A 25,278-nucleotide genomic window follows, 5' to 3' on the forward strand; every position below is an offset into this window, starting at 1 on the left:
CTGGCTCGGGCAGCACAACGCCGAGCTAGTGCTCAAGAACATTGAAGCCAACACTAAAATGGCGGATCTGGGAGCCCGTCAGCAGGCACTAGAGGAGGGTTTGGCGCGGGTTACCGGCGAGCGCGATGTCCAGAGAGCCGCAGCAGAGCAGAAGGCTCGGGAGACCGAGGCGCAGACTGCCGAGTTGAACGCCTTCGGACGGCGCTTGAGGAGAAGACTCGGGAAGCCGAGGCGCAGAGCGCCGAACTGCAGCGCCTTAGAACAGCGCTTGAGCAGCAGGAGACCGAGCTTCTCCACAAGGAGGTGACCGTTGTCACGCTCACCGGGACCCACCAGGAAAAGGGCGAAGCCCTCGAGGAGAAGGAGGTGGCCATCCAGAACGTGGAGGCCGCCCTCAAGGAGAAGGAAAACTCCTTGTCCTCGCTCGAAGAGGCCGCCCGAGTCCAGAGGGAGGAGGCGCAGAAGAGCATCATGGGTAAGTATCTTCGAGTTTTCGTTGGTTTGTTTCTTTTCGCAACTTACGTTGATTTCCTTTGCTCAGAGCTGAGGCAGAAGGTGGCGGATGAGTCCGCGCCGAAGGGAGCAGTCCACACCGCACTCACGGTGGCGCAGGTGGAATTCGCTGAGTTGGAACAAACCGCCGTGAGCGTGTCCCAAGGGCTCGAGGGGGAGGGTGCCGTCTCGGGCAGTTCGGTGATCAGCCGCCTGCGAACGCTAAGCGGTCGGATTGCCGAACACGCCAAGAGCACCTTCCTCCTTGGTGTCCTGCGGGCCCTCGCCGTGGCCTCGACACACTACCTCATGGATCTCCAGAGGGTGTCGTCAGGGCACGTCGTTCCCGATGACGCTGATGCGGACGCCGCGTCGGCCATTATGGACGGCGCCGATGCGGCCGCGGAGGAGTTCGCCACAGTCCTTGCCGGGAAGCTCGAAGCTGACATCCCTCCCATAGCCGAATTCGACGCCGCTGAAGACCCGCAAAGGGGGGATGGTAGCCTGTAGGAAGTCTGGGCCTCGAAGCCCATGTAATAGATTAGTGTTCGTTGTAATTACACTTTGTAATCGCATCTATGAATATAGAAATTCGTTTTCGTTAAATCGACTGTGTGGCCCATCGAGGCCTTGTGCGTTCGAGCCCGCGTTTTCTTTACTCCACTTCCGTGTTCTCGTACGCGACTTAGATAAACTTCTGCGAGTAATTTCGCGTTCATAAGCAACGTAGGTGTAGGGTGGTGAGGGGGGTGCCGTATCCCGGAGGCGTAGGCGGCCCCACAACTCGGCTGGCCCCGTACCGTAGTTGCTTATGCCTCACGTCCATTTTTTTCCAAGTGTACGAGAAGCTTAGAGGCGAGACGAAAGTTTTTCGAAAAAAACGTTGGCGATTTTTGGGGACGTTCGGGGGTTCCCCCCGTAATAGCCCCCGAGGGAGGCTTGGCTTTGCCGAGGATAAAGCCAGGCGTACCTTAGTGGTCGTGCGCATCCGAGCCTTCGAGGGTCCGGAAGGTTCCCAAAAATAAACAAGTAAAGCGTACTTCTTTATTATTTTGGGAAATCGAGAATACGAGTACAAACAATGTACAAATAGCTCGGAATTCTCATGATAGAAGCGACGTAGCTGTTGTATGTTCCAAGCGTTGGTGAGGATTGTGCCTTTTTCGTTCGCAAGCTTGTACGTGCCGGGTTTGAGCACCTCGGCGATTATGTACGGTCCTTCCCATGGCGGTGAGAGCTTGTGGCGGCCCCTGTTGTCTTGTCGAAGCCTCAGCACCAAGTCCCCTTTGTAGAGGTCTCGGCGCCGGACTCTCTGCGTCTGATACCTTCGTAAAGACTGCTGGTAGCGCGCAGAGTGTAGGAGCGCCACATCTCGAGCCTCGTCCACTTGATCCAGCGAGTCCTCGCGGGCTCACTGGTTTTGCTGCTCTTGGTATGCCTCGAGGCTTGGTGACCCGTACTCCAAGTCCGTGGGGAGTATGGCCTCGGCGCCATAGACGAGGAAGAACGGGGTAAAGCCCGTGGCTCTGCTTGGGGTCGTCCTCAGGCTCCAAATGACCGAGGGTAGCTCCGTGAGCCACCTCCGGCCAAATCTGTTCAACTTGTTGAAGATTCTTGGCTTCAGTCCCTGGAGGATCATGCCATTGGCACGCTCCACTTGCCCGTTCGTCTGTGGGTGTGCCACAGCCGACCAGTCCACACGTATGTGGAAACTATCGCAGAACGCCAAGAACTTCTTGCCTGTGAACTGGGTGCCGTTGTCAGTGATGATCGAGTTCGGGACCCCGAACCTAAAGACGATGTCGGTGAAGAATAGAACCGCTTGCTCGGATTTGATCTTGCTGATGGGTCGAGCCTCGATCCACTTGGAGAATTTGTCGACCGCCACCAGCAAGTGAGTGAAGACCCCGGGCACCTTCTGCAGCGGACCGACGAGGTCCAGTCCCCACACAGTGAAAGGCCATGTAATGGGGATGGTCTGCAGAACGTGCGCGGGGAGGTGCATTTTTCGAGCGTAAAATTGGCAACCCTCGCAGGTCCGCACAACGTCGGTGGCGTTGGCAACTGCGGTGGGCCAGTAAAAACCTTGCCGAAACTCGTTACCCACGAGGATACGTGGTGCGGCATGGTGGCCGCAGACGCCAGCGTGGATGTCGCGGATTAGCTCCTTGACCTCGGGGATGGGAATGCTTCGCTGCAAGACGCCCGAGGAACTGCGCTTGTATAGCTCACTGTCGATTAGAACGAAGGACTTGGCCCGCCTATCGAGGCGCAGCGCCTGAGCGCGCTTCGAGGGTAGGACCCCTCGAATCATCCAGTCAAGGTACTTGACGCGCCAATCTTGCGAAGTGGGGGCCTCGTCGACTTCCATTGCTTCGGCCTCGTCCGCAGAGGTGGTCCCGAAGTCAATGTCCATGGGCTCGGCCTCGTCCGCCGGGGGGGTTCCCGTCGGAGGGCCCGGCGGTCAAGGGGCCCGGCTCCGCCTGATCCTTGAATTCGACGGAGGGCTTGGTGATGTCGCGAGCGAAAATGTTCGGGGGGACGGTGCTCCGCCCCGACCCGATCTTGGCTAGTTCATCGGCGTCCTCGTTGTACTTGCGCGGGACATGATTGAGTTCTAGGCCATCGAACTTGTCTTCGAGGCGGCGCACTGCTTTGCAGTATGCCTCCATCTTCGGGTCGTGGCAGCTAGACTCCTTCATTACTTGGTCGATGACGAGTTGAGAGTCACCGCGCACGTCGAGGCGTTTGACGCCGACCTCGATGGCGATGCGGAGGCCACTGAGGAGGGCCTCGTACTCCGCCATATTATTAGACGCAGGGAAATGCAAGCGTATCACGTACCGCATGTGTTCTCCGAGGGGTGAGATGAAGAGGAGGCCGACACCGGCGCCGGTTTTCATCACCGACCTGTCGAAGTACATAGTCCAGCATTCGGCCTGGATTTGCGGTGAGGGTAGCTGAGTGTCCGTCCACTCAGCCACGAAGTCAGCCAAGATTTGGGACTTGATCGCTTTGCGGGGGGGGCGTAGGTGGGAGTTTCTCCCATCAGCTCCACGTACCATTTGGCAATCCTACCCTCGGCTTCCCGGTTGCGGACTATCTCTCCCAAAGGGAAAGACGAGACCACGGTGACGGGATGGGCCTCGAAGTAGTGGCACAGTTTGCGCCGAGCCAAAACCACTGCGTAGATCAGCTTCTGAATCTGCGGATAGCGTGTCTTGGTTTCAGACAACACCTCGCTGATATAGTACACCGGCCGTTGGACGGACAGGGCATGGCCCTCCTCTTGTCTTTCGACAACGACCACCGCGCTGACCACTTGGGTCGTCGCAGCTACGTACAGAAAGAGGGGCTCGCCGTCCGTGGGCGGTGTGAGAATGGGAGCGTGAGTAAGCGATGCCTTCAGCCTGTCGAGGGCTTCTTGGGCTTCGGGGGTCCATGTGAAGCGTTCGGTTTTCCTCAAGAGTCGATACAGGGGTAAGCCTTTCTCGCCGAGACGCGAGATGAACCGGCTGAGGGACGCTAGGCATCCCATGACCCTCTGTACCCCCTTTAGGTCTCGGATGGGTCCCATCCGAGTGATGGCCGAGACTTTGTCAGGGTTGGGTTCGATGCCCCGCTAGGAGACAATGAAGCCCAAGAGCATGCCTCGAGGCACCCCGAACACGCACTTCCCGGGGTTGAGTTTTACCCCTTTAGCCCGTAGGTAATCGAATGCGATCCTGAGATCGGCAACCAGGTCGTCCGCCTTCCTGGATTTTACAACGATATCGTCGACATATGCCTCTACGTTCCGCCCGAGATGGTCTTCGAAAACGTGGAGCATACACCGCTGATACGTAGCTCCAGCGTTTCTGAGGCCAAAGGGCATCGTGGTATAGCAGTACATGCCGAAAGGTGTGATAAAAGGAGTCGCGAGGTGGTCGGACACTTTCATCATGATTTGGTGGTAACCGGAGTACGCATCAAGAAAGGATAAAATTTCACACCCCGCAGCAGAATCTACAATCTGATCAATTCGTGGCAAAGGAAAGGGAACCTTCGGACATGCTTTATTTAAACTAGTGTAATCTACACACATCCTCCAGTTTCCGCTCTTTTTCTTCACTAATACAAGATTAGCTAGCCACTCGGGATGGAATACCTCCTTGATGAACCCGGCCGCCAGAAGTTTCTGCAACTCCTCGCCAATCGCCCGGCGCTTGAGCTCGTCGAAGCGTCGCAGGCGCTGCTTCACTGGCTTGGAGTTGGGTCAGATATCAAGGGAGTGCTCGGCGACCTCCCTCGGTATGCCAGGCATATCCGAGGGGCTCCACGCAAAGATGTCTGCGTTGGCGCGGGGAAAGTCGATGAGCACCACTTCCTATTTGTTGTCGAGGGTAGCGCTGATCTGTAACGCCTTGTCGTCGGGGTGGCTCGGGTCAAGGGGCACCTTCTTGATACCTTCGGCAGGTTCGAAGCTCCCGGCGTGTCGATGCGTGGAGTCTAAGGCCTCGCTTGCCATTATATCGAGGGTGGCTGCGAGGGCCTCGTCCTCCGCCTGAGCCTCCGCGCGCTCAACGCACTCGACGTCGCACTCGTAGGCATGCTCGAACGAAGAGCCGACGGTGATGACGCCCTTCGGACCCGGCATCTTCAGCTTGAGGTAGGTGTAGTTGGGGATAGCCATGAATTTGGCGTAGCAGGGACGACCAAGAATGGCATGATAGGATCCCCGAAACCCCACCACCTCAAAGGTGAGTACTTCCTTGCGGAAGTTGGCTGCCGTGCCGAAGCAGACAGGCAGATCGATCTGGCCGAGGGGTTGGACGCGCTTCCCCGGCGCAACGCCATGAAATGGCGACTTGCTGGGACAAAGCTTGTTCAGTCCAATCCCCATGAGCTCCAAGGTGTGGGCATACATGATGTTTAGGCTGCTGCCTCCATCCATGAGCACCTTGGAGAAGCAGGTGTTGCCGATGATGGGGTCGACAACGAGCGGATACCGTCCCGGGTCCGGGACGTAGTCGGGGTGGTCCTCGCGGCCAAAGGAGATGGTATCCTTCGACCAATCGAGGTAGGATGGCGTGGCCTTGGTGACGGAAAAGATTTCCCGGCGCTCACGCTTGCGCTGCCGGGAGGTCATGTTCGTCGTTGGTCCTCCAAAGATGAAAAAGGCGTTCTCCACTGGGGGGAACTCGTCGTCTTCACCTTTGTCGCCAGCATCCTTTTTCCTGTCCTCGTCGCAATGCGCGATGCGGTTGTAGTATTTCTTGAGCATCTCGCATTGCTCGAGGGTATGATTGACCGAACCCTTGTGGTAAGGACACGGCTTCTTAAGCATGTCGTCGAACAGGCCACCACCGCCTCGAGGGGGGCCTCGAGGTCCTTTGCGGTCCGGGGCGGCAGCGAAGGCCTCCTCGGAGTCCTCTGCCTGCCCCGATCTGCGCTGGTTCGGTGGGACTGGCTTCTTTCCCTTCCACCCCCATTTCTGCTTCTTGGCGGGGGCGTTGGGCTTGGCGTTGCTGCCCTCCGCGGGCGCATCATCCTTGCGCTTGTTCGGCTTATCATCGAAGATGGCACCAACAGCCTCATCGCCGGCGGCGTAGTTGGTGGCGGCGTCGAACAACTCGTTGGTGTTAGCAGGTCAACTTCTCGAGAGCTCGTGCACCAGGTTCCTGCACGTCGTACCCTCGAGGAAGGCGTTGATGACCTCGACGTGGGTGACGCTGGGGAGCTCGGTGCATTGCTTGGAGAAGCGTCGCACGTAGTCGCGCAGGGACTCGGTGGGCTTCTGACGACACCCTTTGAGGTCCCAGGAGTTCCCAGGGCACACGTATGTGCCCTGGAAGTTGCCCACGAAGATTTTGACTAAGTCGCCCCAGTTGTGGATCTGGTTCGCGGGCAAACGCTCGAGCCACGTTCGTGTGGCATTAGCAAGGTGGAGAGGAAGGTTGCGGATGATGACCGCGTCTTCCGTCGCACCGCCTAGCTGGCACGCTAGGCGGTAATCGTTGAGCCAGACTGCAGGATCGGTTTCACCCGAGTACTTGACGAGGGTGGTGGGTTGTCGAAAGCGCGGCGGAAAAGAAGCGGTTCGAATCTCCCAGCTGAACCCGGGTGCCCGGAGGCTCCGGTGACTCACCCCTGTCATGCTCGGGGTCGAAATGTCCACCCCGTCAAGGGGTGTACTTCCTGCCGCCGACGATGTAGCGGGCGTCGCCGTCTTCGGCGTGCCCACGTGTGTCGTGGAGCCCCTCCCTCGCGAGAGGCCTTCCGATGCGGTCGTGCACCGAGGGTGCCTTTGCACCGGGCGCTTCGGCTGCCTTGCCCTTTTCTACCAGTGGAGCGTGCACAGAAGCCTCATGGTCCTGGTGAGCAGTCCCACAGGGATGCTCCGGGGCTTTCGAGCGCATACGAGACGCAGAGCTCTCGGCTTGCTGCACGGCAGCTTGCTCGATGAGAGCCTGTGCCTCGCGGCGCAGGTTGCGGCCCGAAGGCGTAGCTGGCTCGGGCATGGCTTGGAGTAGGTAGGCCGCAACGACGAGTTTTTCGCCGGCCGTCTTCAGTTCTGGAGGTTTGTCGACGTTGTCGTCGGCCAGGATGCGTTCCCGGGCAACGCGCGCCGCCACCTGGGCATGTGATCCACGTGCGGTGTGCAACTGCTCGAGTGCGGTGCGCAGCTCCTGTGTCTGCCGGTGTTACTCGTCGAGCTTGGCTTGACGCTCTTTGAGCTGTGCCAGCTGAGCTTGCCGCGCCGCCGAGCTTGACGAAGAAGAAGGGGCCGCAGGCGGCACCACCGGTTGGTTCGCCCGTGCATCCGCCCCGCCGTCCCCGTCGTCGCCCAGGGCGTTGTCGTTTTGCACGTCCGCGAGGTCAGCCATGAAGCACTCCCGAGTGGGATTGTACTCCCCCTCACTGGAGTCCTCAGAGCAGGTGAGGCAATAAGCCGTCGCAAGCTGGAACGAGCGGAATGCGTCGGGGTCGCAGACCCCGGAGTAATTCTCGGCCTCCTCGGCCGTGAAGTTGTTCATGAAGAAGTTGATGTCGCCGGCGATTGAGCTCGCCGTTTCGGGGTAGGATTCGTCAGGAGACGACGCGATGAGGTTGCGGATCGACAGAAGATGATGACCCGACAGATCCTCATACTCGGTGAAATTAGTACTGATTGAAGAGGCGTAGGTGGCAGCGTTGCGCATCCCGAAGGGAAAAGGCAACGGCGAGGTCGAACCCCCCCTGGGAGGCACTGGTGCTGCAGCAGATGATGGTGCCGGCTCAGATGACGCCGAGGCACGTGATGACGAAGCGATGGCCCCGTTGGCCGTGATGCTAAGTTGCGACATGCCAGCCTCAACCCATGTGGGGGAGCTGTGGCGTGCCGCACGGCGCCGCTCCGCGCGTGCTTGTCGCGAACGGTGGCCCGAGCGCCTGTCGCGCTGGACTGGTGAAGTCGGAGTGACGGGGTTGCGTCTGGGCGAGAGGAGCTCCATGAGGTAACCGTTGCCGGTTGCTCTGAACTCGAGACTCCCGAACCAGATCACGTACCCCGATGGGAGCGGATCCGAGACGCCCATGGGGTATGGGTTGGATCTGCCCGCCATCCCTGGAGATCAAATGGGAACAAGAGAAAAAATGTCACGCAACGAGCCCCTACCTGGCGCGCCAACTGTCGGTGTCCCGACCCGGGGGTCCGGATCCCAACTAGTAAATGATGCGTGTTTCCTCGTCCCAGATGTTGATGTAAGAGGCAACACATGAATGCACGGGTTTATCCTGGTTCCGGCCGCGGGGCCGTACGTCCAGCAAGAGGGTGTGCGAGGGCATTGTATTATCTTGCACCCGGAGTGCTTGTAGTAGGGGGTACAAGCGAGGCGAGAGAGGGAGGGAGGCTCCCAAGTCTCTGCTAGAAGAGGAGTTGGGCGTGGCGAGTAGCGATGTTGGGGCTGGAAGTGGGCGTGTGTGCTTTGAGCGGTGTAATGCCTAGAGAGCTCACTGACCCCCTTAAGGGATGCCCGCCTCCTCCCTTTATAGACTCAAGGAGGGACGGGTACATGTACAGGGGATTGCGGAAGTCGTCGTGTTCTCCCCGAGCTGTGGGGATACAACAGTCGAGTACTGTGGGAAGTACACTGTGGGGTATGGCATCGGGCGTGGTAGTCGTCCTTGTCCTCATGGAGATTGCGCCGACATCCTGCCAACCCCAGCAGGCGGCGTGGCCCTAGCTGTAGGATGTTCAGTCCTCCAGATGTTGCGTTCCGTGTATCTTGCAGGTCAGGATCCTGCATGCTCCAGTGGTGGCGGGGCACGCGGTGGTCCCGGACCCCCCTGGATAAAGTGCCGGTGTGCGCACTAAGGAGGTCCGAGGGTTGCGTGGAGGTCCCGGACCCCTCGAGGGGGCAGGTCCGGGACTCCGGCCGAGTGTGCTGTGCGTCCCTCTTGGAGGGGCACGTGGCGTCGCCGGACCCCTTCCCAAGCAGGAGGCGGGTCCGGGGCCATATGTGTGATGAGGTGGAGTCCGGGCGGCCGGAGTTGGCAGAATAGTACGAGAGCAGTGCCGAGCACGCTGCGTCCCGCATTGTACGTCCCACAGTGCTGCCACAGCGTCCGGGATGGCGGAGCAGTGACCGGAGTTGGCGGATGGAACTCCGGTCACAGCCACTGTGGGGAATGGCGGCCTGACGCCGTCTGTCCTGAGCACTGTGGTGGAGCGGTTGGCATTCAATGCCTCCGTACGACGGACGGTTGAGCGGCAGGGCCGTTTGTCCCTTACGCCGAGGGGTGGCCTTGAGCGAGGCGGAGATGAGTTTCCTGCTCGAGGGAGGTTCGCTGCCCTCGAGCGAGGCGGAGATGATTTGCCCGCTCGAGGGTTGATTCGCAACCCTCGAGCGAGACGGAGATGCGGGGCGCAATCGAGAGTCCCGATGGGAGCCCTCGAGCGAGGCGGAGATCGTCCCGCGGGCCCGAGAGGGGTGCGAACGGGCCGCATGCTGGGCTTCTTTGAGTTATTTCCTTTCTTCCAGATTGGAAGGAGGCCGTGGGCCCTCGTGGGCCCAGTTGCCTTAACACGTGTTTGTGTTTTTTAGAGTGATCTTAGTACCCCGATTAGGGTATCACTAATCGTGGTACCCGACAACTTGAAAATGGGCAATCCTCTCTGGATTCATCTCCACTGGGTTTGCCAGGTTGACAAGAGCTGCTCCTACTCACGCTCCTCTGCTGCCTTGTGTATTTTTGACTTTTGTTGCGTTCACCTAGGTTGCTGCCCAATGTTGCTAAAGGCTGACTGACAATTTGTAACCATTCTTCTCTTTCTTTGCCTTTTTCCCAATATCTTTGTTTGTACTTCGCTCCTGCTTGCATCACGAAATGACATGTTCGGTTTCTCCTGATCATTCTTGTCTTTGCTGCTTCTCCAGTGTCGAGCGATGTCTAATTGCTGCGCATCTTCCAAATTATTTTAATTGTACATCTATCTATGCAGAGCATCAACCCGCTCAATCCAAGTTGCGACTTCCAGTTCTCTAATCCATTGTAATATATGCACACTGCACACAGTTTAGTAGTCAAACTTTAACCTGCTGTTGTAATGTACCTACTACTATTTTCCTACTTTCACTTTTATTATAATCGCTTTTGAATCTATGTGCTTTATCGCGCGCATGGGCTCGCGCCATACACTAGTGTGCAGGAATCAGAGACCGAAAGAGACGTGAGAGATAGAGACGTGTGAGAGAGGGAGAGTGAGAAGTTTATTGCTGCTGCTGCTGCTGGCGCCTCAGTAGAGGATTAGGCAGGATTAGGCCGTGCGGAAGGGAGCGAGGCACCGGGATGAGCACGGCAGAGCGATGAGCAGCGTGGCGATGCTTCGAGCGAGGGGACGAGCTGGCCAGGTACGAGAAGCTTTCTGGAGGGGGACAGTGAGGAGGATGACAGGCGGAGCCCGGTGGTCAGGAGGAGAAGAAAAATGATTTGATGATGGTTGTTAAAAAGAAATTAGATAACTTAAGCTTGAAAGGGATTTTTCATGCAAAGAAAGATGAGCTCAATAGTCTTAAAATTATATTTTTCAAAATAAATTTTGAAATGAATTTTGAATTGATATGGTTTTTATTTGTGTGAGATTTTGGGCTGTTACAACGATGAAGTCCAGGCTACCGAAACGCACGAGCACGCCCGGTGCCCATCCTCCCGCGTGGTTGGCCATCCAAAGCCTGACGGAAGCGTGTGACGCGCGAGATCCCCTATCTAGCGCGCCAACTGTCGGTGTTTCGAATCACCGGCTAGTAAACTTATGCTTGCGTCACTGATTCGGATGGTAATGCAAGAATGAGACACAAGATTTATACGGGTTCGAGCAGAATGTCCATACGTCCAGTTCGAGTTCTCGTGCTCTTTGCACTCAAATTTGTAGTAGTGGTTACAAATGGGCGAGAGAGGGGACGAGGCTCCCAAGTCTCAGGGTTATGTGCATATGCGTGCATGTGTGTGTGTGTGTGAATGCGGATCGAATCCCCCTCCACGGGGTATGCCCCCTCCCTTTTATAGTCCAAGGGAGGGGAGCTCACATCGAGAGAAGAAGAAAAGAGAAGCGTGGGGGTTGGGCACCTCCCGACCCCCATCTATAATCTACAGAGTATGGTGGGCCCCGCTAGCCTTGCTTGATGGTGACAGTAGGATGTCTGCTCCCATACCCGGTACCGTGCCGCTCGTGGCGGGATGGGGGCGCGGATTTCGTGCTGCTACATACGTCGTCAACTGTAGGGCATGGGCGATCCGTCACGTCCCAACGTGGCACATGTCATCACGCTCCCTGTTGGTGACGTCTGGTGGAGTGGTTGGTCCACGTCTCCCTCCGGATGATGCGGGTTGAGCCGTCGCCCACTCCGGTCTGTAGGGGGCGTGGGGCTGTCACGTCCTTGTCCCCTGGGGCCACATTCGTTGACCTCCTTTCGACCGGAGATGCCCCACTTTCCTGGGAATCTTGTCGTCGTGGGGCAAAGTGGGCCCTTCCTAGGTGGGGCAGAGATCTCCCGCGGGGGTTGGGCGAGGCGGAGCCCTTGGACAATTTTGCGGGCCGCCCTTGTCTCGCTGGGCCGTCCTGGGCCGTCAATCCTTGGGTTGTGTTTGCCGATCTTGTGATCCCGTTAAGGCTGTGGCCCGATGGTTAGGCCTTGACGGGGGTCTTAGGGGTATCCGTTATTTTTATCCTCATCAACTGTCTTGTTGACCGTGGACAAATGGAGATCATATTTACCAGGGTAGAAATTTATTATCAAAACTAACCATAGGAGTCCGCTATTCCTCACCGAACAAAAAGCAATTACTAAATTGCAACAGTAGGCTATTCTGAAATTGATGGATTTGAATTACAAGATTGGATACAAGAAAGGTAGTAGTAATGCAACTGCTGATGCTCTTTCAAGATGCCATGACCCTTTATAATAATGACTAATTTTTGTGATGGAGAGAGTGTCTAGGAATGAAAAAATATCCAAAAATTCATGAGGAATATTTTAAGCAGGTGTGGAATTTTAAAGCAAAAATGTAAAATTTGGAACAAAAGCTTGAGTTAAAACTAGCTAGAGCATTCGAAAGCTAGAAAGAGTAAGCCCGTGGAATTGTAAAAGATAAGTTGTCAAACCAAAAGAAAAGCTTACATGTCCGGATCAGCAAGGGCATTCAAAAGCTGTGCATTTCGCTGGGGCTTGTTTAGTTCCCAAAATTTTTCATACAGTACGTGTTACATCGAATTTTTAACACATGCATAGAGTATTAAATGTAGTTAAAAATAATTAATTACACAGTTCAACTGTAAATAACGAGATGAATTTTTTAAACCTAATTAGTCCATAATTAGATATTAATTATCAAATAACAACGAAAATGCTACAATACCAAAATCCAAAAAAATTTACAAACTAAACACACAGCCTAAATGAACTGGGTGTCACGGCCCACGGGCCGACTGGGACGCGCACGGTTACTGTAGCGCCGCGGCTCAGCTCCTTTAGTCCCAGACTGGAAATGGAAAGGGAGTTGGACCAGTTTAAATAGCTGGTTCCTGGGAAGCTAGTAATTCCGGTTCGAACCTTTTGCGCGAAGCGAGGACGAAAGCGCAAGAGAGTTATTTACCAGGTGTGGTCTACTCAACGTGTAGAGTAGATCTTAGCCGTTATCCCGGGCTGGGTCGTTACAGGAGTATCAGAGCCATACTCTCGCGGTTTCACGCCACGTACAGGCAGAAGTGCGCGTACATGAGCACGTCGGCGCGTGGAAACACAGATGCCAACAGCATGTGGACGGACACACATGGGCTGCTGGCAGTGAACCCACGGACGTGGCACATGGGATCGTAGCACTAGACGTATGGGACGTGGTCCAAGAGAGGAGATTCTGCTCCTTTGTCCCGTATGGCTAAGCTGGTTCGACGAGGACGTCGAATCCTAACGGGGGAGATTGTCACGGCCCACGGGCCGACTGGGCCGCGCGGGGGCTACTGTAGCGCACGGCTACTGTAGCGCCACGGCTCAGCTCGTTTAGTCCCAGACTGGAAACGGAAAAGGAGTTGGACCAGTTTAAATAGTCGGTCCTTGGGAAACTAGTAACTCCGGTTCGAACCTTTTGCGCGAAGCGAGTACGAAAGTGCAAGAGAGTTATTTAACAGGTGTGGTTTACTCAACGTGTAGAATAGATTTTAACCGTTATCTCGAGCCGGCTCGTTACACTGGGGAACTCATGTTCCCAGCTCCCATCTACATCTCCACATCCGTTAGAGCTGTGCATTACGGAGACCGGCGACTCGAAGTACACATCAGCAAAAATCTTCGCTCGCAGAGAGAGCAAGGAAGAGAGTCTGAGAGAGACGAAGGCGAGCTACTCGCCAGTCGCCGACGGAAGCAGGCGCATGAGAGCTCCCAGAATTCTCATTGGTTCACGCATCTGCTGCAACAAGAAAAAGCATTGATGACGCTGGGCTCTGCTACTGCAGCTTGGTGAGCTGGAGCCCGAAACGTCCGCTCGCCAGCGTCTTTACTAGCCCTGCTCTTAGGCCCTGTTTAGTTCTTTAACTGTAAACACAAAAACACCGTAAACACATTATTTTGTGAAGGAATTTTATTAATTTGAAGTACTAAATAAAGTTTATTTACAAAACTTTATGCATGAATGGGCTGTAAATGGCGAGACGATTCTAATAAGTCTACTTAATCCATGATTTGCAACAGTAATGCTACAGTAACCATCCGCTAGTTATTAATTAATCATGAATTAATTAGCATCATTAGATTCATATCGCGATTTACAACTTATCTATGCAAAAAGTTTTGCAAATAGACTTCATTTATTACTTCAAATGACCAAGATTCCTTTGAAATTTTTTTTTGCAAAATGAACTAAACAGATCCTTAGGCGATGTCCAACGGTGCCCTGTAAAGGGCCCTCCCCCGCACCTACGGGGAGCTTTGGGGGGAGGAAGCCCTCCAACAGCTCCCCCCACGGCCCCCCTTATATTGGGGGGAGTTGAAACTCCCCCCACGTATGGGGGGAGTTGAAACTCCCCCTATATCTCTAATCACACCGTTTCTTTGCGATATTAATCTCGTTTGAGCCCCGTAATACGATAATAATGTGTATTATGACAGTATAAATACTATATGCTTTTTTTTAAATTCAAAAACGTTAAATAAATAGTTAATTAATGAGTGATAGTATATAAGGGGAATAGATATGGGGGGAATAGTTGGAGAGAAGGAGTTATAGGGGGAAGAATCTTTTGGAGGGAGGTAGTAAAATATAGTAAATAGTATGTTTGGGGGGAGTTGGATTGGAGGAATAGTTGGAGAAATCCTTAGATGTAAAAGAATATGAGCATTGATGATTTATTGGTAACCGTGCAAGATGGAAGGAGGTCTATTATGCGCACCCAATGTGACGTGTCACTGCATGTTCAGAGAAGAGAGAATGATATTTTAATTAAAGTATCCAGAACCAGTGCTCTCTAGTAGTCTGCTCTCTCTGTTGCTTTTTATTTGTCGTTTTCGGTATGCGCACCATAAATTTAACTCAATTTATGGAAAATACGTGTAATATTTGTATCTCCAAATAAATTTATTAAAAACCTAAATTAAAATATCTATCTAATGATATTAATTATGTATCATAAGCATTAATATTTTTTATATAAAATTAATCAAGATCGTTTCTTGGGAAATAAAAGCGATAATTATTTAGGAATGGAGAGAGTAGTCTCTACTATGGATACTAGTAAGATACCCGTGCTAACGCCACGGACAAATTGCAGATTATAAAAAAAACATGGGTTGCAAATATCCAACCATCACCCAAGAGAAAGCAAAAGGATTGCCAACAATACTCATCAAATGATTGTAATAATCAAACCCCCCCTCTGTCGGTCTCTTAAAGTCCTGCCCATCAGCCATTCTCGTAAGTTTCTGCACAACCAAATAAAGATTTGTAAGCAACAGCTCATTGTTTCTATGCACCCAGATGCTTTGCACATATTCATACCCTGCGCTGTCTATGGAGAGAAATTTTGCTGTAGAACTGAGCCATTTGCTGATAGGGTTGATGAACTGTATTGCACATGGGCTGTAAATTAGAAATGCAGATTAGCAATCACCAATTGCTTGAAATATAGGGAAGGGAAGATCATATTGTCAATATAAACATCCATTTTTGTAAACATCGCCAATAGAATACTTGGTTTAAAGGCTTATGCCTGATCAAATGCAGCTTGGCTAATACTACTGTCCATAAGATTTGTAGTGAAATTTAGCGGAATTGCTGAAAGCCAGAACTGCAAATTTCAAGTGCACATACTGTTGCTTCTGAATCTTGCCACATTTCATCAAAGAGTGTTGCCCGCAGAATCACAAGAGCTCAAGAAGCGGCTTGTTGCCCCCATGAAACGAATCCAAGAACTGGTGAAGCTGCAATCAAATCCCCACTAATAAAATAATTAGCCCGTGCTAACGCTACGGCGAAATTTTAGACGTGCAAAAGAAGAATTTACACATAGAAGAGCTAAATCCCAATTTCAGCAATCACTTAAAGACATCCATTCCAAAATTGGAACACAAGCTACCACAGAAGCTTGACAGTTGCAACACATCATGGACAGGTTCTTCTTCATCATGTCCCTCAGGAATCACAATTGGTTTGCATGACCTTTCAGTACCATGTTTCCTAAATACCAAAATTGTACTATGTTCCCTATTTACACTTTGTACCGTGTTTGTGTTGCTGTAATAAACCATTAATACAAAGAGACAATCAACATCAATAAAATCACTAAAGGGCAGGTGAACTGCATGTCTGCATTTTGAAATGGGTAAACTGTCAGAATTTTAACTCTCTCATCGATCAACGTTTTGAATCCACATTTTAGCCGGAATTAAGAATAAACTTGTCAGGAGCACATTTTAGCCTTTCAGTAAAGGAGATTGACTGAAGAGGTTATTTCAGTTGCCCCAGCCATGTCAATAATAGATACCTGTCATGACGCGTGTCTTCACACTAAACATGTTCCAGAACATTGTCACTGCCGTGGCTGCGACAAGTTTCTTTCGTGGGCAAGACTTCCATGCTTCTAGAGCCCAACTGGCTGCTGCTGATTCCTTGTGCATCCGATTGTACCTGCAGCTAGAAGCCTCCACACTGTAACCAAACTTCCATATTTAGCACCAAACAGAAGTACAGGCAGTACCTAACATTCCAGCAAACAGAGTCCTAAATTAATCAGGGAGAACAATGTCTTTTGCAGTATTTGGGAACAGTAAACACAAGCGAAAGTTCAGAGCAATGATTTCGCCTAAAGCAACAATCTTATATGAAATGCTGCAAGGAGCTATAAGGTCCACGAGCAGTATAAATGTCCAATATCATGGGAACAATACATGCGCAATTCAGGATAGAACAAAATGGTTCCCTGTGTCTGTAAACCAAAGTAAATTTACCTAATCGACTGTAGGATTTAAGATAAAAATTCCCATCAATTCTCCCGACACGCATTGGCTTACCAGGAGGATGGTGTTACGGGGAATCTTCACTCTAGCAACTGCACACCAATTCCGGCAACAAACGTGATGTGCATTCAGTAATCTACACGCTAACGGAGAGGATGCAAGAGGTTACATTAGGAATGCTCGTGCTTGAACAGAGATGCAAGACTGGGGCAGGTTAGAGGGAATCGCAGGCTAATAAAATTACTCACGAGTTGTTGACCTTGCCCATCTCGTCCTTGCGGCAGCGGCAGCAGTTGGGCTCGCGCCACTTCGTCTTCTCTGACGGATCTGAAGGACAAAACAAATGGAAAAGAGGAAGCTGGTAAATGGAAAGAAGCAAATGGAGGGGAAGTGCACGAGAGCTGTAGATGGATGATGCTGCAGGCACCAGAGCTCCGGGTACAGCAGATCCACTGCAAGAGACCAGGAGCACGTGAAGTCGAACCTGAGATAACCTGCAGGAGAGAGAGAGAGAGAGAGAGAGAGAGAGAGAGAGAGAGGGAGAGAGGGAGAGAGGGAGAGAGAGAGAGAGAGAGAGAGAGAGAGAGAGAGAGAGAGAGAGAGAGAGAGAGAGAGAGAGAGAGAGAGAGAGAGGCCCGCCCCCTCCGCTGACCAGATCTGGTCGTCGGAGGGTCCTGGAGCGGCGACAGCAGCATCAGTGGGAGACCGACCGAGGTTGGGTGGCTGCCTCCAATGCGCCTGAGCCTGATGGCGGGGCGCGCGTCCGACGTCGGCTGCAGGAGACGGCGGAGCAGCGGAGAGCCGGAGCCCCGCGCTCGTCGGGGAGGCCGGAGTCGGACACGGCGCCTGCGAGGGCGAGCGGAGGCATGGGCGCGAGGGCGTGGGGCGAGCGGGCTGCCGGCGGGCGGGGCCGCGGCTGTGCGTTCGAGCGGCAACGGCGGCCGGCAGGGGAGGGGTGCGGGGCAGCGGCGGCCGGCGTAGGCTGCCCCGGCCCTCGCGCGTGGCAGCGTCGGTCGACGAGGGTGAGCCGCGGCGCGTGCCGGCGGGCGGGGCCGCGGGCGGCAGCGGCGGCCGGCGGGGGAGCGGCGCGTGCGGGAGCGGCGGGGGAGAGGGAGGAAAAAAGGGTAAAAATGAGGAGTCGCCAGCGTTCGAACCGCGGGTGCGCGCTGGGAGGAGGCTTCAACGCGACAACGCCCGCAGGCTTCAACGCGGATCCTTAAAACATCCACCGTCGGATGGCGTTGAAGTTGGTAAGAACCGACGTGAGCCGTAGATCTTCATAGAGTCAAAATTATGAGTACATTTTTTCGGGTGCACCAAGTTGCGACTCCTCAGCGTGGGAGGATTCGCGGTGTGGCCATAGATAAAAGAATTCCGTGCTTTATTGGAGGGGATGTTGGATGCACACTTCCGCACGGTCATGTCTAGAAGCTTCCAGAAAATTTTTGATTTTTGGAGTGTACATCTTTAGTTGATGATTACTGAAGTTGTGTATTAGGAAAATAATTTTAATATTTGTGATAAATATTTTTAGTATGTCCATTGTTAATGTTTTTGTGCAAGAAATGTGCATCCTAGTATATTACACTATCTCTTTTTTTTCTTAATTTACAAAAAGAAAGTGCATCACAATATTTGTTGGATATTCTTGGTCATATGTTCAATAATTTTGATGATATTTATTTGCACAAAAAATATGTGCATATCATTCCTCGAATATTTTCAATATTCTATAACTTAACAAAATACATTCATGATGCGGTTTTGTATCTGTGTGTAGTTGTAGATCTGCTTGTACGCATGAGTTGTGTAATGTGCGTGTGTAGTCTGTCGCATGCATATACGTACGAACAGATGCTACAGCTGCACCCAGATTGAAGTCTTCAAAAAAAAAAGGTGGAGCACAAAATCCCAGCGGTTGGTTCCCTTTCGGCATGACCCTAGAATTTTTCAAATAAATGTTAAAGATTCATATGTATGTGCACGAGGGACCTAACGGTGGAAGCTTTTAGTCGTACCTTGTTTGTGGAAAGTAAGAATAACTAACTTAAATAGTAAAACTATTTTTATCTCTCCAAGCTATATGTGTGGGAGAGAAAAGAAGCTCCATACGTGCTTGCTATCCTCGTCGGGGTCAAGCTCGGGCACAGGCATGGCCCGGGCTGATGGGCGTGGGCACGCGACATGCGTGTGAATGGTCCGTCGAAATCCGACTCCTCACTTTGCGGAGGCACGACATTGGTTTGTAGTTTTATTTTTAGTTGTTTGGCCAATAAATTTATAAAATATGGAAGGTCTAATCGGTTTTCTAATCTGATTACGGACAACCTATCGGCCTTCACCAAAATCAATCTAATCTAAGTTAGGATTTTGCCTCTTCTCGTTGCCGCGCCGCTACTGTAGTCTTCTCTATTCCAAGCGTCGGCGTGCACCGGCGAATGAAAGAGCAGGTCTCCGCAACCTCTCGACTTTGGTATACTGCACCGGGAGAAGGTGAATAAGGCTTTTGGGAAGGGCTCGGCGCGACTGTTTAAAAGATCTTCGTCATGACTCGTCCTCCGTCCAAGTCTGGTGTTGCGGAGTATCGTCGTCTATGACGTCATCTGCTGCACTCCGATCGTTAGACCGTCTCCGTCCAGTCAGCGCCGTTCGTCTTTCCGAAGACCAAGACTCAGTACGTATATTATTATTTGATCTGTTTATTAATCAGTACGTATATTATTATTTGATCTGTTTATTAATCAGTATGATAGAATTGTTCATGCTAGATTATTTATGTTTATAATTTATTTATTTTAAAATTTTATCATACCATTACCTAATTATTCAACATTCCCCCTGGTTACTCGTGCACAAACATCAGCGCATCCATCACATTCACGTCCACGTCACGCGGCGCCCATTTCCCATGCTGCGCCCCGACACCTGTCGCGCCAGCCACCCCGGCGGGGCCCCACGCCTCCGCCATCTCCCCCCGCGCGGTTAGCCCCACACACACGAGTCCCGGGCTCCCAGCGCGGCACCAATTTGCAAAGCTGTAGGCGCCGGAAGCGAGCCCTTACGTGGCAGCACGCCCGCGTTCCCGTCCATCCCTCGCCCACTCGCCCCGCTCCCGGCACGTCAGCCACGCCCAGCGCTGTGCGCCGAGCGGCACCGCCCGCCCGCCGAGCCCCGGTCGGCACGGCACGACACCGCGCGCGCGAGCCGGATCGATCCATCCATCCCACGGCACGGCAGTACGGCACCCACCACGCTCACGGCTCACCTCGTTCACCCCGAAACCGACGCCACCGTTTTTTCAGTGCCCGATCGATCGCGACGGCCCCGGCGCGGGCGACTTCCCCGTGCCATGCTACTCCTGACGTGTCGAGCGCCGGCGCCCGCACGGAACCTCGACGGGACAGCACGACCGTCGGGGGGGGGGGCGGGGCGCGTTTGGCCCCGTTTGGATGACATAGCACAACTAGTATAAAAATTTTATTTTGTCTGTATGAAACACTAAATGAAGTTTAGTTTCAAAATTTTTTTACAGATAGATATAATTTTTCGTAACGAATATAATGACGATAATTAATTAATGATTTACTACATTGATGCTATAGTAACCAACCTCTAATCGTGCAGTCAAAAATATTATTAAATTCGTCTCGCAAAGTAGCTCAGAAATTGTGAAATTAATTTTAAAAACTTCCTTTATTCAGAGTAACCAAACAGGGCGGGCCAAAGCGGCCGGGCGAACGTGTCATGTCTCCCCGGGGCCGGGTCGCGACGGGCACGGAGTCAAACGGGACACGAGTCCTCGCCGCATCAGGAGGCGGGCGCGGCGGCCGGCGGCCAATCCCCGCCCGGCACGCACCCACGTGGCGTGGCCCCCTGCCGCGGGGGCCGCCTTTCGAATCAAACCGGGCGGCGTTTTGCCGGGTGGGGATGTTCAACCAAAAGTCGACGGCGACCCCACCCGCTGGCCGCCGCTGTCGCCGCGCCGGGTGGGACGGACGCGTGTCGCGCCGCACCGGCGCCCGGATCGCCAGCCCGGATCCGGTGACCGGTGCGCCGGTCGTCGCGTCCAGCATCGCCCGCGTGGCCCAATTGCCGCTCGCCACCAGCTCTGGGTTCGGTCTGCTTGTGCGCGATTAGATTTGACTACTACAAGGATTAGACGTGGCCCGCGACGATAATAATCTGGGGCGGGCTGTGCGTGCTTAGAACCGGCCGGCGTCACGTGTCGCGGCCCGGCGGAACATCGGCGGCGACGTGTCGGGCGCGCCGAGCCCCGATGCCGGGTTCGTGGACGGTCCGGATGCGGTGGGCCTCAGACCCCGCGCGCCCCGCCACGCGCCCCGTTCTCTCTCGGAAGGGGGGACTTTAAAAAGGGCGACCCGCGCCGGGGGTCCCTCCTCTCAACTCTCCTCAGCGTTGCGGTGTTCTTCCGGGAAGCTCTGCTGCAGCCTGCAGGTGGGGGGTAGCCGTGGAAGCTCTGAGGTGGGGGGTGGTGGTGCTGGTTGATGTCGATGGCGCAGGTGTGCTGTGACTCGGCGGCAGCCGCGGCGGCGGCGGTGGTTGTGGTTGGGCCGGAGGCGGAGGCCAGGGCGAGGGCGCGCGCCGAGAGGCGGCGCCGGGCGGGGGAGGCCGGGAGGTGGAAGCACGCGCCAGCGGCGGCGGCGGCGGCCGGGACGGCCGAGGCGGCCACGAGGAAGCGACGCGTGGAGGCCGGGGAGCTGCTCGTGGCGCGGAAGCACGGGGCGGCCTCGGTGGCCGGCCGCAGGAGGGAGATGGAGGACGCCGTGTCCGTGCGCGAGGCCTTCGCCGCCGGTGGCGCCGGGAGGTGCGACTTCTACGGGGTGTTCGACGGCCACGGCTGCTCGCACGTCGCCGAGGCGTGCCGGGACCGGATGCACGAGCTGCTCGCCGAGGAGCTGGCCGGCGAGGGCGGCCCCGCGCAGCGGGAGCCCGCGGCCTGGACCGCCGCGATGGAGCGGTGCTTCGCGCGGATGGACGCCGAGGTCGCCTCCGCCGGCGGGCGCGCCGCCGCCAGCTGCCGGTGCGACGCGCACAAGTGCGACCACGTGGGCTCCACCGCCGTGGTGGCCGTGGTGGAGGAGCGCCGGGTGGTGGTGGCCCACTGCGGCGACTCCCGCGCGGTGCTCTGCCGCGGGGGCGACGGCGCGGCGCCCGTCGCGCTGTCCTCGGACCACAAGCCCGACCGGGCCGACGAGCAGGCGCGCATCGAGGCCGCGGGCGGGCGGGTCATCTTCTGGGAGGGCGCGCGCGTGCTGGGCGTCCTGGCCATGTCCCGCGCCATCGGGGACGGGTACCTCAAGCCGTACGTGTGCTCGGTGCCCGAGGTGACGGTGGCCGACCTCGCCGACGGCGACGAGTGCCTGATCCTGGCGAGCGACGGGCTCTGGGACGTGGTCAGCAACGAGGCCGCCTGCGAGGTGGCGCGCGCCTGCCTCCGGAGGGGCAGGGAGAAGTGGTGCGCCGAGGCCGCCGCGCTGCTCACCAAGCTGGCGCTCGCCAGGCGCAGCGCCGACAACGTCTCCGTCGTGGTCGTCGATCTCCGGCGGAAGAAGCAGTAGCTCTTTCTTTACCTCTCAAATGGTGGTAGCACTAGTACAGTGGGATGGATGATGCACAAAGGGTTCTCGCTGGGGTGGTAGTGGTACCGTGTAGCAGCTAGCTAGTTAGCAAGTAGTAATTCTACTGATTGTTTTTTGTTCTTCTTTTCGCTGTTGGAAATCATTTTTTGGGCTGTATTTCTCCCTGAATCAAAAAGTTCAGAGGAGCGCATGCATAGATTATTATTGGTGTAACCGGAATTCGATCCGGATACCATGTGGAATGAAAATGAAGTTCTCAAAATCATAGGGAAAAGGCGAGATGGTCTGATACAACAAACAAGGGGGGGTCGGGGGGGGGGGGGGGGGGGATGATCTGAATAGACAACGAAGAGGGGGACTACATGATGAACAAAATCAACACTTGAATCATCCCTGGATCTCTGATTGATGGGAGACGGATTGTGGAACCATTTTTTTAAATAAAATTGTGCAACCATTATTTGCGCATCTGATTGATGGGAGGCGGATTGTGCATCTGATTGAAAATTGGGCGCAGAGAAAAGTGATCTCAATTGCTATTAAAATATATTTTAAAACAAGAGATCTTTCTTTCCATCTCCAAAAAAAACAAGTTTGTTTCTCTACTCCCGCACTGCTCATGCGTCAACGTTTGCGAGCGCGAACGGCCGTGAGAAACTTCCGCGGATCCACGTGGGAGTGCCGCCGCGGGTTGCGGGAGCGCCCGCCGCGACGAGCGCTCCGACCGCGAGCATCACTGTAGCAAATCATCAACTAATTACCGTCATTAGATTCGTCGCGAAAAGTTACACTCATTTTTAAAAAATTTTTGCAAATAGACTTCATTTAGTACACCATGCATGCGAGATTCCTTTTTCGGAAAACATGCGCGCTAGAATTTTTACACATCCAAACAAAGCCACGCATCTGCTGCGCCTGCGCGCACACGGAAGGTTGGTGGAGGTCTCGAGGCGAGCGGGCGGACGGCGCGAGGTGGCGCGAGCGAGCTGGGGATGAGGTTAGAGAGGGCGATAAGCAGGCGAGTGCTTTTTTCCTCCGGTGATCCGCCGGCACCCTCTCCTCCGACGGCCCTCGGGGCGCCTGAGTTGAGAGGGGAGCCCGGCTCCATCGGCGGGTGGAAGATGTACAGCTGTAGATCTAGAGTCTGCTAGCTTTTGTTACTCACTTGTGCTTGTGCCCCGCTGGAGCGGCAGTGCCGCTTGCTCCTCCTTCCCTCTTGCTCCTCGCCGCTCGCCGTCCACTCCTCGCCGGCTGCGGTGACTTGGCGTGCCTCACGGGTGGTGGCTCGCGCGGCTGCCACTCTGCCCCGGCTCCGGCCTCTGTGCGCGGCCGGCGGCAGGAGGTCGTGCGACGGCGGACGGGGCTGCCTGTTGGTTGTGCTGGTGGCCAGAGGGTGGCGGTCGTGGGTCGGCTGCGGGCTGCGCGGCTGGCTGAACGGCGACAGGTGGGTCGGCGGCGGCAGGCAGTGCGGATGCGCTTTATCTGGCGGCTGGCACCTGTGGGTCTCCCCTCTCCTTCTTGTCGATGTTGCTTCCTCGGCGTCGATGGGGACGAGTTTTGGTTCTTCTGAGGCAGATCCGGCGACGTTTTCTCCGGTGGTCTCGTGAGGTTATTGTTTCCCGACGGCGCTTGGTTGGGGGAGTCGGCGTCGTCTATATGGAATAAGGTACTCCAGACTTCTCTCTCATTTCGCCGGTGTGTGCTCTGCTGCCGGCGTCGGGTCTGTGAGTTTGTGTACATGAGCTTCGTTTATCTCGTCGTTGGTGCCTCTCACGCATGAAACCACAAAGGTATTGCGACGTGCCCGTTGTCTACGGAGTCTTCCGGTGATTTCCAGAAGGACGCGGATCTAGTCTTTGTGTAGATGTAGATTTGTTTGTAGTGTGTGCGTATTCAGAGTGGGTGTGCATGCATGTGCGAACAGATACATACAATAGCTGCATGTATCCAGATGAGAGGTTTCAAAAAACAGATATATTTCTCACGAGCCTCTCCTTTCCCCATCTATAGTAAAGAGCAGAAGAGAGGGCGACCGCGATGCGATCTCAGCTTCCAGCGGTGATTCCGCCGCCCTCCTCCTTCTTCGTCGGCCGTTTCGGCGGCGGAGAGGGAGAAGGGGGTGGAATCAACGCGCGGATGTATATAGCTTAGGTAGTAGGTTACCTAGGGCTAGAGTTTGCTCGCCGTCGGTCACTGGCGGTGGAGCTAGCGTTCCGGGGGTGGCCGTCGGGTCTCTCAGTCGGACATTAAGGATGTTCCTTCTGCTGCTGCTCGGTGTTGGCGGTGCGACGGAGTGGATCTCGGTCTCCTTGTCGTTGCCCGGCGTTGGTGTAGCGGTGGAGTGGATTTTGCTACTCCAGGCAGATCTGGGTCAGTTATCTTTTCTTGATTTGCTCTGTGAGTTTTGTTGGGTCCTTCGATTTGTGGTCGGATGGATCCCGTGCTCTTCCGGGTCGTCTTCTTCGGTGGGGATGACTGCGGATTTCAATCCGATGCTCACGGCGTTTGAGTTCTTGGGCTTGTTCGTGTTCTTCGTTGCTGCGGTTGCTGGCTGGTTCTTCGTGGTGCTTCAAGCTCACCTCTGAATCTCGGGTTTGGGGGAAGACGACAGAGGAGAAGCCAAAGTAGAGGAGCCGACGGCTGTGTTCAAGTATCGCGTATGGTTTGCAGCTTTTCAATGGTTGGAGTCCGCTTCTTGCTTTAGCTTGGGAAGGTTTGGTGGGGGGATCTCCAATGGCGTCGCTCAGGGGCCTGCGGAGCTTCGGCTCGTTGATCACACAAGGAAAACGATGAACAGTGCTGCTTGGGATCTTGTTGTAATTTTACTTTTACTCAGGGTCCTGTATGCAAAAAAGGATTGTACTGTGCTGAATATTTAATACATCTACGGTCCTTTTTGCAAAAAAAAATGAGAGGTTTCAAAAAAAAGCGAGCTGGGGATGTGATCGGCGGACGGGCAGGCCACGGGGAATCTGATTTTGCACGAGCTCTGGCTATTTCCCCACACCAGCACGAAAAGGGGTGTACATCCCGGGCAACAAAGCAGATATTATTTTTGTGAAACTTTGAATTACGTGGATTACACATGAAACGCCCTAGTATTTTTTGTGTTCCTGAAAAAGCGCAAAAACAAAAAAAAGATGCAATTGTCTAAGCCCAGGTTCGAACTGGGGACCTTTAGTGTGTGAGACTAACGTGATAACCAACTACACCACCCAGAC

The 25,278-nt window shown here is 54.4% G+C and overlaps 2 protein-coding genes and 1 non-coding gene across 3 annotated transcripts; 1 reads left to right on the plus strand and 2 right to left on the minus strand.

The window, feature by feature from the left end:
• Positions 1 to 14,734: 14,734 nt before the first annotated feature.
• Positions 14,735 to 19,425, minus strand: LOC120662584 (vegetative cell wall protein gp1-like). Its single transcript, XM_039941701.1, has 6 exons — positions 19,316 to 19,425; positions 17,168 to 17,634; positions 16,706 to 16,784; positions 15,986 to 16,128; positions 15,001 to 15,081; positions 14,735 to 14,924 (listed from the first exon to the last, which is right to left on the minus strand). Exons 1-5 carry the CDS (start codon positions 19,423 to 19,425, stop codon positions 15,011 to 15,013), a joined length of 870 nt encoding a protein of 289 aa, XP_039797635.1. The 3' UTR covers positions 14,735 to 14,924; positions 15,001 to 15,010.
• Positions 19,426 to 20,887: 1,462 nt separating this feature from the next.
• On the plus strand, positions 20,888 to 22,319 carry LOC120660383 (probable protein phosphatase 2C 68). Its single transcript, XM_039938894.1, has one exon. The coding sequence runs from the start codon at positions 20,963 to 20,965 to the stop codon at positions 22,034 to 22,036; it is 1,074 nt and encodes a 357-aa protein (XP_039794828.1). The 5' UTR covers positions 20,888 to 20,962; the 3' UTR covers positions 22,037 to 22,319.
• Positions 22,320 to 25,204: 2,885 nt separating this feature from the next.
• On the minus strand, positions 25,205 to 25,278 carry TRNAV-CAC. Its single transcript has one exon. It is a non-coding gene; the product is annotated as a tRNA-Val (tRNA).

The sequence above is a fragment of the Panicum virgatum genome, chromosome 2N, assembly GCF_016808335.1.
Source record: "Panicum virgatum strain AP13 chromosome 2N, P.virgatum_v5, whole genome shotgun sequence".
Taxonomy (NCBI): domain Eukaryota; kingdom Viridiplantae; phylum Streptophyta; class Magnoliopsida; order Poales; family Poaceae; genus Panicum; species Panicum virgatum.